Source organism: Eubalaena glacialis, chromosome 9 (genome assembly GCF_028564815.1).
Source record: "Eubalaena glacialis isolate mEubGla1 chromosome 9, mEubGla1.1.hap2.+ XY, whole genome shotgun sequence".
In the NCBI taxonomy this organism is placed as follows: domain Eukaryota; kingdom Metazoa; phylum Chordata; class Mammalia; order Artiodactyla; family Balaenidae; genus Eubalaena; species Eubalaena glacialis.
The window spans coordinates 66,365,113-66,383,688 of NC_083724.1; the positions used below are offsets into that span (position 1 = coordinate 66,365,113).

An 18,576-nucleotide genomic window follows, 5' to 3' on the forward strand; every position below is an offset into this window, starting at 1 on the left:
GATACTTGAGTATCTTCATTCCTTTCTAGGATTTTTGAAATAAATTCTTCACCATGTATATTATGTGTTTTACTTCTTACGGTGTTTATATACTGGAATTAATTTCTTTTTTTCTCGTAGGAGAAGCTAACCTTCCTCCATACCTTGTATCAGCACTTGATAGCAGGCTCTGTGCTCATAAAACAACCAGAAGGCATGCTGGATAAATTCTCTTGGTCTGAGCTTTGTGCAGTTTTGCAGGAGAATGTTGATACTCTGATCGTAGACCTCAACAGGGCTAATGAGAAGGTAACTGTCCTCAGGCACCAGATACCTCTATTAAATTCAGTGACATTTGTCCACATCACAGTATCATTAAGAGAGGCTGACATTCATCTTATTTCAAAAAGAATTTGAGTGTTAATAATTCAATACCATTAATTATGGCTTGTCTACAACTCAGTTTGATGCCATTGCTATGGGCATGTAAATGTGACTGAAGTCTGTATGAAGTCTCTGAGCTCCACTTTCTGTTCAGGACATGCTAATACTGCTAGCCAGTGTTAGCCACAGGGACCTAATTAAAAGAAAATAAATTAATCTTACTGATGAAGCAATTCAAAGAACTTAGTCATTTACATTAATAAACCAACTCTTTATGTTAGCATAAAATAGAAACAAGATACAGTCATTCAAAACATGATCTTAAAATTCTTTGCTCAGGAAATAACGAGGTGTTACTTTAAAAGCACTTAAAATTTAAAAATTATGTTTATGACATTTCTTGTAATATAACAAACTGTATATCGCAAAACCCATTCAGTGCTTTAGAATGTAAGAAGGATATATTGTAGGAGAAAACAGTAGACTATTATGGTGCTTTTATCATTCACAAACCTAGGAATTCAGTCTTTCCAAAAAAGAATTTAAAAACCTTGTTTTGGTTATTGAAAATGAAAGTGGCTTAGCAGTCCAATGTATTCCTCCATTAAAGGTATTGATTCTTATCCCAGGTCTATTGAACTAGTCAGAACTGTATTTATGTGATGTAGTTTCCAGATCTTAGTTGCAGTGACATTTGCTCTTAAGGGACACAGAGAGAAAAACTGTTCCCTAAGTTTTTTTTTCATTACTTCTGTTGAAGTAATGAAATAGCATCTTGGCCCAGTTTTAGAGTAAGAGCATTTTGTCTTGGTCCAATTGGCAAACAATCATAGACACTGAGAAGTAGGATTGAGGAAATGAGGGAATAAATTGTGAGAAGTGGAGATGCTGATCTTGATTGTGACTGTGTGTATAACGGATTTGAAAAGTACTGATAATGAAAATGAGCACATGTTTTAATCCTCTGAGATGGTATTGTGTTTTAATAGTTTTTCATAGTTTCAAACATCATTAATTGTCATACACGTTAGATGATGAGGATTTTCTCTCCAGTGTTTTGAATGTGAAATAGAAAATGGTTGGAACATTCTGCTTTATTATATGTAAAATGTTTGTAGATTTGTAAATCTCATTTAAATACTTCCTTTCCCATTGAGATATCTGAACAGCTTGAGCTTTGGTTCTAGAGGTTAAAATATTCTTCTTAATTTTCTCAGTAAAATTGATTTTAGAATAAGTAACTTTATTAGAGAAAAATAATAGATGTCATCTATACATGCAATTCACATATTTTCTGCTAAAATATAATTTTGTTCTACTAATTCCTGTTTCTTAATTTTTTTTTTCATTTTAACTTAAAACTTTTATATGATCTTAAGGAATAAAATGTAGTAGAAAATTCTGGAATAGCTTTTGGGGGAGATGATACAAAGGACTTGTTTGTGAGCCTATCTTATTTGTTGCATTTCCCCATTTAGATAAGTCATCTAGAGTATATCTGTAAAAACAAGTCTGATACGATGAGAGAGCTTCAGCAAACCCAGGAAGACACCTTTAACAAAGTGGCAGAGCAGATCAAAGCCCAGGAGAGCTGCTGGCACAAGCAAAAGAAGGAACTGGAGCTGCAGTACTCCGAACTCCTCCTGGAGGTACAGAAGAGGGCACAGGTATGCTACTTCCACAAAGAGCTTTAAAATGGAATGCTCAACCTTTTACTTCCAAGTGTTTTCTTTCAGTACCCATGCCAAGTCAGTTACAACTTTGGAGAACCACACAGAACTTGCTTGTTAGGTACACATACATGTGATCATGCAAACACACACACACACGCAAATGGGCCTGTGTGCACGTGTGCACTCCGGTGTATTACGGATTGTCTTTTATTTAAGTTTGGAAGTAGATGGGTTTCTGGTTAAAACATCCTAGAATACGTGGATCAATTAAATACTAAAATTGTATTTCCCTTATTTTAGAAATAAAGGTTAAGAAACTTTGGTGAAATATTGTCTGTTTTAGTGTAGATATCCTTTGATCCAGCTTATTCCATTCGTGGGGTTTCTTTGTGAACCATCATTTTAATTCATGTGGGGTTGAAATTTGTCATACCGCCTAACATTGTTGAAGGACTAGAGTTGTAGTTGTAGACCCTGTAGCAAACTATTGTCTGTGAGATATAATATGTCCTCTATGTTGGATTCGATTGAGAACAGAAATAATGGATAGTTAACAGAACCATATTTTTTTCCAGTACAAAATATTGTCAACATAATTTATATGGTTAACTGTCATCCCTGCCCAATGAGGAATAACAAAGATAGTGTGTACTATTTTTTTGTATTAAATTTAATAATAGGTCACTTGTTCTCAAGATAAGATACTTAGAAACCAGAAGGCTGTATATTTTTCCCATACTTGATTCAGTATTTATCGTCTTTATTTGATCCACTCATGCTTATCTTGGCAAGTCTAATTAAAAAAGGAAACCACATTTTATTTTATTGTATTTTTATTTATTTATTTTTTTGTTCACTTTAAATTTTTTATTCCTTTTTCTTTTTTTTTTGAATTTTATTTATTTATTTTTTATACAGCAGGTTCTTATTGGTTATCTGTTTTATACATATTAGTATATATATGTCAATCCCAATCTCCCAATTCATTCACCACCATCACCCCTCCCCCCCACCCGCTTTCCCCCCTTGGTGTCAATATGTTTGTTCTCTGCATCTGTCTCTCTATTTCTGCTTTGCAAACCGGTTCATCTTTGCCATTTTTCTAGATTCCACATATATGCGTTAATATACAATATTTGTTTTTCTCTTTCTGACTTACTTCACTCTGTATGACAGTCTCTAGGTCCATCAATGTCTCTACAAATAACCCAGTTTTGTTCCTTATTCATGGCGGAGTAATATTCCATTGTATATATGTACCACATCTTCTTTATCCATTTGTCTGTTGATGTCATTTAGGTTGCTTCCATGGCCTGGCTATTGTAAATAGTGCTGCAATGAACACTGGGGTGCATGTGTCTTTTTGAATTATGGTTTTCTCTGGGTATATGCCCAGTAGTGGGATTGCTGGGTCATATGGTAATTCTATTTTTAGTTTTTTAAGGAACCTCCATACTGTTCTGCATAATGGCTGTATCAATTTACATTCCCACCAACAGTGCAAGAGGGTTCCCTTTTCTCCACACCCTCTCCAGCATTTATTGTTTGTGGATTTTTTGATGATGGCCATTCTAACTGGTGTGAGGTGATACCTCATTGTAGTTTTGATTTGCATTTCTCTAATAATTAGTGATGTTGAGCAGCTTTTCATGTGCTTCTTGGCCATCTGTATGTCTTCTTTGGAGAAATGTCCATTTAGGTCTCCTGCCCATCTTTTAATGGGGTTGTTTGTTTTTTTCATATTGAGCTGCATGAGCTGTTTATATATTTTGGAGATTAATCCTTTGTTGACTCGTTTGAAAATATTTTCTCCCATTCTGAGGGCTGTCTTTTCGTCTTGTTTATAGTTTGCTGTGCAAAAGCTCTTTAAGTTTCATTAGATCCCATTTGTTTATTTTTGTTTTTACTTCTAGGAGGTGGATCAAAAAAGATCTTGCTGTGATTTATGTGAAACAGTGTTCTTCCTATGTTTTCCTCTAAGAGTTTTATAGTGTCTGGGCTTATATTTAGGTCTCTAATCCATTTTGAGTTTATTTTTGTGTATGGTGTTAGGGAGTGTTCTAATTTCATTCTTTGACATGTAGCTGTCCAGTTTTCCCAGCACCACTTATTGAAGAGGCTGTCTTTTCTCCATGGTATACCCTTGCCTCCTTTGTCATAGATTAATTGACCATAGGTGCATGGGATTATCTCTGGGCTTTCTATCCTGTTCCATTGATCTATATTTCTGTTTTTGTGCCAGTACTATATTGTCTTGATGACTGTAGCTTTGTAGTATAGTCTGAAGTCAGGGATTCTGATTACTCCAGCTCCTTTTTTTTCCCTCAAGACTGCTTTGGCTATTCGGGGTCTTTTCTGTCTACATACAAATTTGAAGATTTTTTGTTCTAGTTCTGTAAAAAATGCCATTGGTAAATTGATAGGGATTGCATTGAATCTGTAGATTGCTTTGGATAGTATAGTCATTTTCACAATATTGATTCTTCCAATCCAAGAACATGGTATATCTCTCCACCTGTTTGTGTCATCTTTGATTTCTTTCAACAGTGTCTTATAGTTTTCTGAGTACAGGTCTTTTACCTCCTTAGGTAGGTGTATTCCTAGGTATTTTATTCTTTTGTTGCAATGGTGAATGGGATTGTTTCTTTAATTTCTCTTTCTGATCTTTCGTTGTTAGTGTATAGGAATGCAAGAGATTTCTGTACATTAATTTTGTTTCCTGGAACCTTACCAAATTCATTGATTAGTTCTAGTAGTTTTCTGGTGGCATCTTTAGGGTTCTCTATGTATAGGATCATGTCATCTGCAAACAGTGACAGTTTTACTTCTTTTCTGATTTGGATTCCTTTTATTTATTTTTGTTCTCTGATTGCTGTGTCTAAAACTTCCAAAACTATGTTGAATAATATTGGTGAGAGTGAGCCACCTTGTCTTCTTCCAGATCTTAGAGGAAATGCTTTCAGTTTTTCACCATTGAGAATGATGTTTGCTGTGGGTTTGTCATATATGGCCTTTATTATGTTGAGGTGGGTTCCCTCTATGCCCACTTTCTGGAGAGTTTTTATTATAAATGGGTGTTGAATTTTTTTCAAAAGCTTTTTCTGCCTCTATTGAGATGATCATATGGTTTTTATTCTTCAGTTTGTTAATATGGTTTATCACTTTGATTGATTTGAGTGTATTGAAGAATACTTGCATCCCTGGGATAAATTCCACTTGATCATGGTGTATGATCCTTTTAATGTGTTGTTGGGTTCTGTTTGCTAGTATTTTGTTGAGGATTTTTGCATCTATATTCATCAGTGATATTGGTCTGTAATTTTCTTTTTTTGTAGTATCTTTGTCTAGTTTTGGTATCAGGGTTATGGTGGCCTCATAGAATGAGTTTGGGAGTGTTCCTTCCTCTGCCATTTTTTGGAAGAGTTTGAGAAGGATGGGTGTTAGCTCTTCTCTAAATGTTTCATAGAATTCACCTGTGAAACCATCTGGTCCTGGACTTTTGTTTGTTGGAAGATTTTTAATCACAGTTTCAATTTCATTACTTGTGATTAGTCTGTTCATATTTTCTATTTCTTCCTGGTTCAGTCTTGGAAGGTGATACCTTTCTAAGAATTTTTCCATTTCTTCCAGGTTGTCCATTTTATTGGCATAGAGTTGCTTGTAGTAGTCTCTTAGGATGCTTTGTATTTCTGCGCTGTCTGCTGTAACATCTCCTTTTTCATTTCTAATTTGATTGATTTGGGTCCTCTCCCTCTTTTTCTTGATGAGTCTAGCCAGTGGTTTATCAATTTTGTTTATCTTCTCAAAGAACCAGCTTTTAGTTTTATTGATCTTTGCTATTGTTTTCTTTGTTTCTATTTCTTTTATTTCTGCTCTGATCTTTATGATTTCTTTCCTTCTACTAACTTTGGGTTTTTTTTCTTCTTCTTTCTCTAGTTCCTTTAGGTGTAAGGTTAGATTGTTTATTTGAGATGTTTCTTGTTTCTTGAGGTAGGTTTGTATTGCTATAAACTTCCCTCTTAGAACTGCTTTTGCTGCATCCCATAGGTTTTGGATCATCATGTTTTCATTGTCATTTGTCTCTAGGTATTTTTTGATTTCCTCTTTGATTTCTTCAGTCACCTCTTGGTTATTTAGTAGTGTATTGCTTAGCCTCCATTTGTTTGTGCTGTTTTACAGTTTTTTCCCTGTAATTGATTTCTAATCTCATAGTGTTGTGGTCAGAAAAGATGCTTGATATGATTTCAATTTTCTTAAATTTACTGAGGCGTGATTTGTGACCCAAGATATGATCTATCCTGGAGAATATTCCGTGCGCACTTGAGAAGAAAGTGTAATCTGTTTTTGGATGGAATGTCCTATAAATATCAGTTAAATCTATCTGGTCTATTGTGTCATTTAAAGCTTCTGTCTCCTTATTAATTTTCTGTTTGGATGATCTGTCCATTGGTGTAAGGGAGGTGTTAAAGTCCCCCACTATTATTGTGTTACTGTCGATTTCCTCTTTTATAGCTGTTAGCAGTTGCCTTAGGTATTGAGGTGCTCCCAAGTTGGGTGCATATATATTTATAATTGTTATATCTTCTTCTTGGATTGAGCCCCTGATCATCATGTAGTGTCCTTCCTTGTCTCTTGTAGCATAGTTCATTTTAAAGTCTATTTTATCTGATATGAGTATTGCTACTCCAGCTTCCTTTTGATTTCCATTTGCATGGAATATCTTTTTCCATCCCCTCACTTTCAGTCTGTATGTGTCGCTAGGTTTGAAGTGGGTCTCTTGTAGACAGCATATATATGGGTCTTGTTTTTGTATCCATTCAGTGAGCCTGTCTTTTGGTTGGAGCATTTAATCCATTCATGTTTAAGGTAATTATTGGTATGTATGTTCCTATTACCATTTTCTTAATTGTTTTGGGTTTGTTTTTGTAGGTGCTTTTCTCCTCTTGTGTTTCCCACTTAGAGAAGTTCCTTTAGCATTTGCTTTAGAGCTGGTTTGGTGGTGCTGAATTCTCTTACCTTTTGCTTGTGTGTAAAGCTTTTGATTTCTCCATTGAATCTGAAAGAGATCCTTGCCGGGTAGAGTAATCTTGGTTGTAGGTTCTTCCCTTTCATCACTTTAACTATATCGTGCCACTCCCTTCTGACTTGTAGAGTTTCTGCTGAGAAATCAGCTGTTAACTTTATGGGAATTCTCTGTATGTTATTTGTCACTTTTCCCTTGTTGCTTTTAATAATTTTTCTTTGTCTTTAATTTTTGTCAGTTTGATTGCTATGTGTCTCAGCGTGTTTCTCCTTGGGTTTATCCTCCCTGGGACTCTCCACACTTCCTAGACTTGATTGACTATTTCCTTTCCCATGTTAGGGAAGTTTTCAACTATAATCTCTTCAAATATTTTCTCAGACCCTTTCTTTTTCTCTTCTTCTTCTGGGACCCCTGTGATTTGAATGTTGGTGCAGAGGTCTCTTAATTTAATGTTGTCCCAGAGGTCTCTTAGGCTGTCTTCATTTCTTTTCATTCTTTTTTCTTTATTCTGCTTTGCGGCAGTGAATTCCACCATTCTGTCCTCTAGGTCACTTATCTGTTCTTCTGCCTCAGTTGTTCTGCTATTGATTCCTTCTAGTGTATTTTTCATTTCAGTTATTGTATTGTTCACCTCTGTTTGTTTGTTCTTTAATTCTTCTAGGTGTTTGTTCTTTAATTCTTCTAGGTCTTTGTTAAACATTTTTTGCATATTCTCAATCTTTGCCTCCATTCTTTTTCTGAGGTCCTGGATCATCTTCACTATCATTATTCTGAATTCTTTTTCTGGAAGGTTGCCTATCTCCACTTCATTTAGTTGTTTTTCTGGGGTTTTATCTTGTTCCTTCATCTGGTACATAGTCCTCTGCCTTTTTATTTTGTCTATCTCTCTGTGAATGTGGTTTTCGTTCCACAGCCTGCAGGATTGTAGTTCTTCTTGCTTCTGCTGTCTGCCCTCTGGTGGATGAGGCTATCTACGAGGCTTGTGCAAGCCTCTTGGGACTGGTGGTGGGTAGATCTGGGTGTTGTTCTGGTGGGCAGAGTTCAGTAAAACTTTAATCCTCTTGTCTGCTGATGGGTGGGGCTGAGTTCCCTCCCTGTTGGTTGTTTGGCCTGAGGCCCACAGGCTCTTTGGTGGGGCTAATGGTGGACTCCAGGAGATCTCACGCCAAGGAGTACTTCCCAGAACTTCTGCTGCCAGTGTCCTTGTCCCCGTGGTGAGCCACAGCCACCCCCCACCTCTGCAGGAGACCCTCCAACACTAGCTGTTGTCTGGTTCAGTCTCCTATGGGGTCACTGCTCCTTCCCCCTGGGTCCTGATGTGCACACTACTTTGTGTGTGCCTTCCAAGAGTGGAGTCTCTGTTTCCCCCAGTCCTGTCGAAGTCCTGCAATCAAATCCTGCTAGCCTTCAAAGTCTGATTCTCTAGGAATTCCTCCTCCCCTTGCCGGACCCCTGGTTGGGAAGCCTGACGTGGGGCTCAGAACCTTCACTCCAGTGGGTAGACTTCTGTGGTATAAGTGTTCTCCAGTTTGTGAGTCACCCACCCAGCAGTTATGGGATTCAATTTTATTGTGATTGCACCCCTCCTGCCATCTCATTGTGGCTTCTCCTTTGTCTTTGGATGTGGGGTATCTTTTTTGGTGAGTTCCAGTGTCTTCCTGTCGATGACTGTTCAGCAGTTAGTTGTGATTCCGGTGCTCTTGCAAGAGGGAGTGAGAGCACATCCTTCTACTCTGCCATCTTGAACCAATCTCCTTATTTCTCCAGAAACCACATTTTAAAAATTAGCCAACAAACAGTTTCAGATTGCTTAAAATAAGACCATTCTGTTTTCCCAAGCATTTGGACCCTATATGAAATTAAGCCTTTCTTTATGAATTTGAATGAATTCATACATTCTCTAAAAGTGGCCCTTTGTTCACTACATGCACGGTGCCATGTGATATGTTCTGCATTTTCTACCACTGTAGTAAAAGACCTGAATAATTTTTTTAGAGGTAACATTGACATGCAGTGAAATGAACAGATCTTAAGTGTACCAGTCGATGTTTTGATCAATGTAAGCACCCATGTACCCATCACCGCATTGAAGACTTAAACATATTCATTACCTCAGAAAGTTCTCTTGTGACCTCTTCCAGTCAGTTTCCACTCCCCATAGACAACCATTGTTCTCATACCTATCATCATAGATTACTTTCATTTGTTCTAGAATTTCATCTCAATGGAATCATTCAGTATGTAGTCTTTGGTGGTTGGCTTATTTCACCCAACATATTTTTTGATATTCATCCTTGTTGTTGTGTTTATCAGTAGTTCATTCTTTTTTATAGTTGCATAGTATTCCATTTTATAATTATACCACAATTTGATAAATTGTGAATTGATGGATACTTGTCTTTTTTCCAGTTTTTGGCTATTGTAAATAAAATTGCTACAAACATTGTATAAGTATTTTATTGACACATTTTTTCATTTTTTTTAAGTTAAGAGTATAGTTGCTAGGTCATAAGATAGGTGTATATTTATTAAAAACTATCAAACTTTTTTCCAAAATGGTTCTATCGTTTTATATCTCTACCATCAGTGTATGAGAGTTTTCATTGTTCTACATCCTCTGCAAAATTTGACATTGTCAGTCTTTTAAATTTTAGCCATTCTAGTTGTTTTAAAATGGGATTTCATTGTAGTTTTAATTCACATTTTCTTGGTGATTAATGATGTTGAGCACTTTTCATGTTCTTATTGCCATTTATATATCTTCTTTTGTGAAGTGTCTCTTCAGGTGTTTGTACATGAAAAAAATTGGGTTGTTTGTGTTTTTGTTGATTTGTAAAAGTTCTTTATAAATTCTGGATATAGTAAATTCTTTGTCATATATAAGTACCACAGATATTTTCTTTCAGTATCTCACTTGCCTTTTCATTTTTTAATGTTTCTTTTGATGATCACAAGTTTTAAAATTTTGGCCAAGTTCAACTTATACATCTTTTACTCTTTTGAGTATTTTATTTTTATGTGGTAAGCAATTTTTCTATACCCCAAGATTGTGAAGATAATGTATCATTTCTTCTAGAGGTTTTGTAGTTTTAACTTTTATGTCTAGGTCTGTGAGCCATCTCAGATTAATTTTTGTGTGTGATGTTAGATGGAGGCTGAGGTTCATTTTCTCCCTGCATTTGTTGTTCCCACACCATTTATTCAAGGCTTTACTTTCCTCATTTAGTAGCCCTGGTCCCTTTGTGAAAAAACAACTGACTATATATGGGAACTGCGGGTTTGTTGCATCCCTACATTTTTGCCTTTTCCAGAATGTCATATAAATGGAATCATACAGTATGTAGCATTTTAGGTCTTACTTCACTCAACAAAATATGTTTGGGAATTATTCACATCATTGCTTGTATCAGTCGCTCACTCATTTTTACTGCTGAGTGATATTCCATTGTATGGATGTAGCACTGTTTGTTTATCCACGTACTTGCAGATGGGCCTTTGGGTTGTTTTTATTTTTTTACAATTATGATTAAAGTTGCTTTAAGCATTCATGGATAGGTTTTTGTGTGATCATAAGTTTTTATTTTTCTTGGGTGAATACTTAGGAGTCTGATTTCTGGGTTATATGGTAAGTATATATTTAACTTTATAAGAAACTATCAAATTGTTTTCCCAAGTGACTGTACCATTTTGCCTTCTCACTAACAATGTAAGAGAGTTCTCATTGCTCTGCATCTGTGCCAGCATGTGGTTTCATCATTTTTTCTTTTTCTTTTTAGCCATTCTGATAGGGGTGTAGTGGTATGTCATTATGGTTTTAATTTACATTTTCCTTGATGAATAATAATGTTGAGCATTTTTTCATATGCTTTTTTGCCATCTGTATATCTTCTTTGGTGAGTTATATGTTCATATCTTTTGCCCGCTTTGTAATTAGGTTGCTTGTTTTCTTATTGCTGAATTTCCAGTGTTGTTTATATATTCTGATACAAGTCATTTGTCAGATATGTGATTTGCAAGTATTCTTTCCCATTCTCCTAGAAGTACTTTTGCAGAGCAAATATTTTAAATTTTTATGAAGTTCAGTTTATCGATTTTTTTCTTTTGTGGATTGTGCTTTTATTATTGTATCTAAGGACTCTTTCCCTAGTGCAGGGTCACCAGGATTTCTTTCTATGTTTTCTTCTAGATGTTGTATAATTTTAGGTTTTACGTATAGATCTATGATCCATTTTGAGTTAATTTTTATAAAGGTGTGAGGTGTGGGTTGGTGTCCTTTGTTTTGCACGTGGATGTCCATGTTCCAGTACTATTTGTTTAAAGACTATCCTTTATCTATTGAATTGCCTTTGCACGTTTCTCAGGAATCAATTCATTGTATTTGTGTGTGTTTTTAGACTTTCTCATCTATTTCATTTATTTATGTGTCTGTTCTTTTTTCAGTACCACCCTGATTTGATTTCTATAGCTTTTTGGTACATCTTGAAATCAGGTAGTGTGAGTCTTCCAACTTTCTTCAATTCCTATCTGTTTTTTTAATTGTATAAATTTGACAGTAATGTGTAAATTTAACATATACATTGTATCACTTTGATACATTAACATATTGTAATATGGTTGCCATTGTAATGATATTTATTACATCACATACTTATAGTACAAAATTATTGTCTATGAGATCTCTATGGTTATTTTAGTAGTTGTTACAACTTTGTATGCTTAACCTGTTTGGTTTTTTAGATTTCGCACATCAGTGATATCATATGGTACTTGTCTTTCTCTGTCTGGCTTATCTTGCTTAACACAGTGTGTTCAAGGTTCATTCATGTTGTCACAAATGGCAGGATGTACTCCATTTTCATGGGTGAAAAATATTACATTGTGATGTACATGTTTTTAACCCATTTATTTGATGGGCATTTGGGTTGTTTCCATATTTTGGCTATTGTGAGTAGCACTGTAGTAAACATGGGAGTGTATATATCTCATTGAATTACTGTTTTTATTTCCTTTGGGTATATTTTGAGAAGTGGAACTCCTGGATCGTACGGTAGGTCTATTTTTAATTTTTGGAGGAACTTTCATATTGTTTTCCCGAGTGGTTGGACTAATTTACATTCTCCCCAATAGTGTATAAGGGTTTCTTTTTCACCACAGCCTCACCAGCACCTGTTGTCTCTTGTCTTCTTGATGATAGCCATCATAACAGGTGTGAGGTGATATCCCATTGTGGTTTTGCATTTCCCTGATGATTAGTGATGTGGGGCATCTTCTCATGTGGCTGTTGACCATTTTGATGTCCTCTTTGGAAAAATGTCTATTTAGTCCTTCTGCCCGTTTTTATTTTATTTTTATTTTATTTTTACATCTTTATTGGAGTACAGTTGCTTCACAATATTGTGTTAGTTTCTGCTGTATAACAAAGTGAGTCAGCTATATGTATACATATATCCCCATATCCCCTCCCTCTTGCATCTCCCTCGCACACTGCCTATCTCACCCCTCTAGGTGGTCACAAAGCACCGAGCTGATCTCCCTGTGCTATGCGGCTGCTTCCCACTAGCTATCTATTTTACATTTGGTAGTGTATATATGTCAGTTCAACTCTCTCACTTCATCCCAGCTTACCCTTCCCCCTCCCCGTGTCTTCAAGTCCATTCTCTACGTCTGCGTCTTTATTCCTGTCCTGCCTCTAGGTTCATCAGAACCTTTTTTTTTTAATTTAAGATTGCATATATATGTGTTAGCATATGGTATTTTTTTCTTTCTGACTTACTTTAGTCTGTATGATAGACTCTAGGTCCGTCCACCTCACTACAAATAACTTGATTTCGTTTCTTTTTATGGCTGAGTAATATTCCATTGTATATATGTGCCACATCTTCTTTATCCATTCATCTGTTGATGGACACTTAGGTGCTTCCGTGTCCTGGCTGCTGTAAATAGTGCTGCAATGAACATTGTGGTACATGTCTCTTTTTGAATTATGGTTTTCTCAGGGTATATGCCCAATAGTAGGATAGTTGGGTCGTATGGTAGTTCTATTTTTAGTTCCATACTTTTCTCCATAGTGGCTGTATCAGTTTACATTCCCACCAACAGTGCAAGAGGGTTCCCGTTTCTCCATACCCTCCCAGCATTTATAGTTTGTAGATTTTTTGATGATGGCCATTCTGACCGGTGTGAGGTGATACCTCATTGTGGTTTTGATTTGCCTTCTCTAATGATTAGTGATGTTGAGCATCCTTTCATGTGTTTGTTGGCAATCTGTATATCTTCTTTGGAGAAATGTCTATTTAGGTCTTCCGCCCATTTTTGGATTGGGTTGTTTGTTTTTTTGATGTTGAGCTGCATGAGATGCTAGTATATTTTGGAGATTAATTCTTTGTCCATTGATTCTTTTGCAAATATTTTCTCCCATTCTGAGGGTTGTCTTTTCGACTTGTTTATGGTTTCCTTTGCTGTGCAAAAGATTTAAAGTTTCATTAGGTCCCATTTGTTTATTTTTGTTTTTATTTCCATTTCTCTGGGAGGTGGGTCAAAAAGGATCTTGCTGTGATTTATGTCATAGAGTGTTCTGCCTATGTTTTCCTCTAAGAGTTTGAAAGTGTCTGGCCTTACATTTAGGTCTTTAATCCATTTTGAGTTTATTTTTGTGTATGGTGGTTAGGAAGTGTTCTAATTTCATTCTTTTACATGTAGCTGTCCAGTTTTCCCAGCACCACTTACTGAAGAGGCTGTCTTTTCTCCATTGTATATACTTGCCTCCTTTGTCAAAGATAAGGTGACCGTATGTGCGTGGGTTTATCTCTGGGCTTCCTATCCTGTTCCATTGATCTATATTTCTGTTTTTATGCAAGTACCATACTGTCTTGATTACTGTAGCTTTGTAGTATACTCTGAAGTAAGGGAGCCTGATTCCTCCAGCTACGTTTTTCTTTCTCAGGATTGCTTTGGCTATTCGGGGTCTTTTGTGTTTCCATACAAATTGTGAAATTTTTTGTTCTAGTTCTGTGGAAAATGCCATTGGTAGTTTGGTAGGGATCGCATTGAATCTGTAGATTGCTTTGGGCAGTATAGTCGTTTTCACAATGTTGATTCTTCCAATCCAAGAACATGGTATATCTCTCTATCTGTTTGTATCATGTTTAATTTCTTTCATCAGTGTCTTATAGTTTTCTGCATATAGGTCTTTTGTCTCCTTAGGTAGGTTTATTCCTAGGTATTTTATTCTTTTTGTTGCAATGGTAAATGGGAGTGTTTCCTTAATTTCTCTTTCAGATTTTTGTGTAACCTCCATGCGTTTGTACTTTTTACAGTTTTTTTTTTCCTGTAATTGATATCTAGTCTCATAGCGTTGTGGTCAGAAAAGATACTTGATATGATTTCAATTTTCTTAAATTTACCAAGGCTTGATTTGTGACCCAAGATATGATCTATCCTGGAGAATGTTCCATGAGCACTTGAGAAGAAAGTGTATTCTGTTGATTTTGGATGGAATGTCCTATAAATATCAATTAAGTCCTTCTTGTCTAATGTGTCATTTAAAGCTTGTGTTTTCTTATTTATTTTCATTTTGGATGATCTGTCCGTTGGTGAAAGTGGGGTGTTAAAGTCCCCTACTAGTAATGTTTTACTGTTGATTTCCCCTTTTATGGCTGTTAGCATTTGCCTTATGTATTGAGGTGCTCCTATGTTGGGTGCATAAACATTTACAATTGTTATATCTTCTTCTCGGATTGATCCCTTGATCATTATGTAGTGTCCTTCTTTGTCTCTTGTAGTAGTCTTTATTTTAAAGTCTATTTTTTCTGATATGAGAATTGCCACTCCAGCTTTCTTTTGATTTCCATTTGCATGGAATATCTTTTTCCATCCGCTCACTTTCAGTCTGTATGTGTCCCTAGGTCTGAAGTGGGTCTCTTGTAGACAGCATGTGTACGGGTCTTGTTTTTGTATCCATTCAGCCAGTCTATGTCTTTTGGTTGGAGAATTTAATCCATTTACATTTAAGGTAATTATTGATATGTATGTTCCTATTACCATTTTCTTCATTGTATTGGGTTTGTTTATAGGTCTTTTCCTTCTCTTGTGTTTCCTGCCTAGAGAAGTTCCCTTAGCATTTGTTGTATACCTGGCTTGGTGGTGCTGAATTCTCTTAACTTTTGCTTGTCTATAAAGGTTTTAATTTCTCCATCGAATCTGGATTGAGATCCTTGCTGGGTAGAGTAATCTTGGTTGTAGGTTTTTCCCTTTCATCACTTTAAACTTTTCCTGCCACTCCCTTCTGGCTTGCAGAGTTTCCGCTGAAGGATCAGCTGTTAACCTTATGGGGATTCCCTTGTATGTTATTTGTTGCTTTTCCCTTGTTGCTTAATTTTTTTTCTTTGTATTTAATTTTTGATAGTTTGATTAGTATGTGTCTTGGTGTGTTTCTCCTTGGATTTACCCTGTATGGGCCTCTCCGCACTTCCTGGGCTTGATTGACTATTTCCTTTCCCGTGTTAGGGAAGTTTTCAACTATAATCTCTTTAAATATTTTCTCAGACCCTTTCTTTTTCTCTTATTCTTCTGGGACCCCTGTGATTCGAATGTTGGTGCGTTTAATGTTGTCCCAGAGGTCTCTGAGGCTGTCCTCAATTCTTTTCATTCTTTTTTCTTTTTTCGGCTCTGCTGTAGTTATTTCCACTATTTTATCTTCCAGATCACTTATCCCTTCTTCTTCCTCAGTTATACTGCTCTTGATTACTTCTAGAGAATTTTAAATTTCATTTATTGTGTTGTTCATCATTGTTTGTTTGCTCTTTAGTTCTTCTAGGTCCTTGTTAAACGTTTCTTATATTTTCTCCATTCTATTTCCAAGATTTTAGATCATCTTTACTATGGTTACTCTGAATTCTTTTTCAGGTAGACTGCCTATTTCCTCTTCTTTTGTTTGGTCTGGTGGGTTTTTACTTTGCTCCTTCATCTGCTGCATATTTCTGTGTCTTCTCATTTTGTTTAACTTACTGTGTTTGGGGTCTCCTTTTTGCAGGCTGCCGGCTCGTAATTCCCATTGGTTTTGGTGTCTGCCCCCAGTGAGTGAGGTTGTTTCAGTGGCTTGTGTAGGCTTCCTGGTGGAGGGGACTGGTGCCTGTGTTTTGTTGGGTGGGGCTGGATCTTGTCTTTCTGGTCGGCAGGACCGTGTCTGGTGTTGTGTTTTGGGGTGTCTGTGAACTTAGTATGATTTTAGGCAGCCTCTCTGCTAATGGGTGGGGTTGTGTTCCTGTCTTGCTAGTTGTTTGGCATGGGATGTCCAGCACTGAGCTTGCTGGCCGTTGGGTGGATCCGGGTCTTAACGTTGAGATGGAGATGTCTGGGAGAATTCTTGCCAATTGATATTACGTGGGGCCAGGAGTTCTCTGGTGGTCCAACGTCCTGCTCTCGGCTCTCCCACCTCGGAGGCCCAGGCCTGACACCAGGCCAGAGCACCAACACCCTGTCAGCCACATGGCTCAGAAGACAAGGTAGAAGAAAAGAAAGAAAAAAAACTATTAATATAAAAGAAAAATAAAAAAAAAGAAGAGAGCAACCGAACCAATAAACAAATCCACCAATGATAACAAGTGCTAAAAACTAAATTATGATAAACATAAAAGTCAGAAACAAATCAGTTTCAGACAGCAAACCCCACATCTACAGTTGCACCCAAAATCCTCCACCTCAATTTTGGGATGATTCGTTTTTTCTTCAGGTACTCCACAGATGCAGGGTACATCAAGTTGATTGTGGGGATTTAATCCGCTGCTCCTGAGGCTGTGCAGAGAAATTTCCCTTTCTCTACTTTGTTCGCACAGCTCCTGGGGTTCAGCTTTGGTTTTGGCCCCACCTGTGCGTGTAGGTCGCCCTCAGGCATCTGTTCCTTGCTGAGACAGGAGGGGGTTAAAGCAGTGGCTGATTAAGGTGCTCTTGCTTACTCAGGCTGGGGAGAGGGAGGGGTATGGTAGTCATAATTGGAATGCAGGGCGGTGGCAGATGCCAGCGTGATGTTGCAACAGACTGAGGTGCGCCTTGTTTTCTCCTAGGGAAGTTGTCCCTGGATCATGGGACCCTGGCAGTGACAGGCTGCACAGGCTCCCAGGGTTGGGGGGCGGTGTGGATAGTGACCTGTGCTTGCACACAGGATTCTTGGTAGCAGCAGCAGCAGCATTACCGGTTTCATACACGTCTCCGGGGTCTTAGCTGGTAGTCGTGGTTCGCGCCCATCTCTGGAGCTTGCTTAGACAGTGCTCTGCCTTCTGTGGGCACACGGGGAAGGAATCCCGTCTCCTCGGGCACCCCGAAACAATGGTCTCTTGCCTCTTTGGCAGGTCAAGACTTTTTCCTAGACTCCCTCCCGGCTAGCTGTGGCTCCAAGCCCCCTCAGGCTGTCTTCATGTAGCCACCTCCAGTCTTCTCCCTGGGATCTGACCTCTGAAGCCCGAGCCTCAGCTCCCAGCCCCTACCCGCCCCGGCAGGTGCGCAGACAAGCCTCTTGGGCTGGTGAGTGCTGGTTGGCACCGATCCTCTGTGCGGGATTCTCTCCGCTTTGCCCTCTGCACCTCTGTTGCTGCGCTTTCCTCTGTGGTTCCGAAGCTTCCCCCCTGCCCAACCCCCGTCTCTGCCAGTGAAGGGGTTCCTAGTGTGTGGAAACTTTTCCTCCTTCACAGCTCCCTCCCAGAGGTGCAGGTCCCATCCCTATTCACCATACACCATGATCAAGTGGGATTTATCCCAGGGATGCAAGGATTCTTCAATATACTCAAATCAATCAAAGTGATACACCATATTAACAAATTGAAGAATAAAAACCATATGATCATCTCAATAGAGGCAGAAAAAGCTTTTGAAAAAATTCAACACCCATTTATGATAAAAACTCTCCAGAATGTGCATAGAGGGAACCTACCTCAACATAATAAAGGCCATATATGACAAACCCACAGCAAACATCATTCTCAATGGTGAATAACTGAAAGCATTTCCTCTAAGATCAGGAACAAGACAAGGATGTCCACTCTCACCACTATTATTCAACATAGTTTTGGAAGTCCTAGCCATGGCAATCAGATTAGAAAAAGAAATAAAAGGAATCCAAATTGGAAAAGAAGAAGTAAAACTGTCACTGTTTGCAGATGACATGATACTATACATAGAGAATCCTAAAGATGCCACCAGAAAACTATTAGAGCTAATCAGTGAATTTGGTAAAGTTGCAGGATACAAAATTAATGCACAGAAATCTCTTGCATTCTTATACACTAATGATGAAAAATCTGAAAGAGAAATTAAGGAAACACTCCCATTTACCATTGCAACAAAAAAGAATAAAATACCTAGGAATAAACCTACATCGGGAGACAAAAGAACTGTACTCAGAAAACTATAAGACACTGCTGAAAGAAATTAAAGGTGATACAAACAGATGGAGAGATATACCATGCTCTTGGATTGGAAGAATCAATATTGTGAAAATGACTATACTACCCAAAGCAATCTACA

At 37.4% G+C, this 18,576-nt stretch overlaps 1 protein-coding gene across 6 annotated transcripts in view; it reads left to right on the plus strand.

Moving 5' to 3' along the window:
• Positions 1-18,576, plus strand: part of CCDC171 (coiled-coil domain containing 171) — a 355,460-nt gene that overhangs the window by 142,764 nt on the left and 194,120 nt on the right. For all 6 annotated transcript variants that reach the window (XM_061199072.1, XM_061199071.1, XM_061199076.1 and 3 more), the window contains 2 exons: positions 121-288; positions 1,842-2,030. In XM_061199072.1, coding sequence (XP_061055055.1) covers positions 121-288; positions 1,842-2,030 — 357 coding nt within the window. The remainder of the gene's footprint in view (positions 1-120; positions 289-1,841; positions 2,031-18,576) is intronic.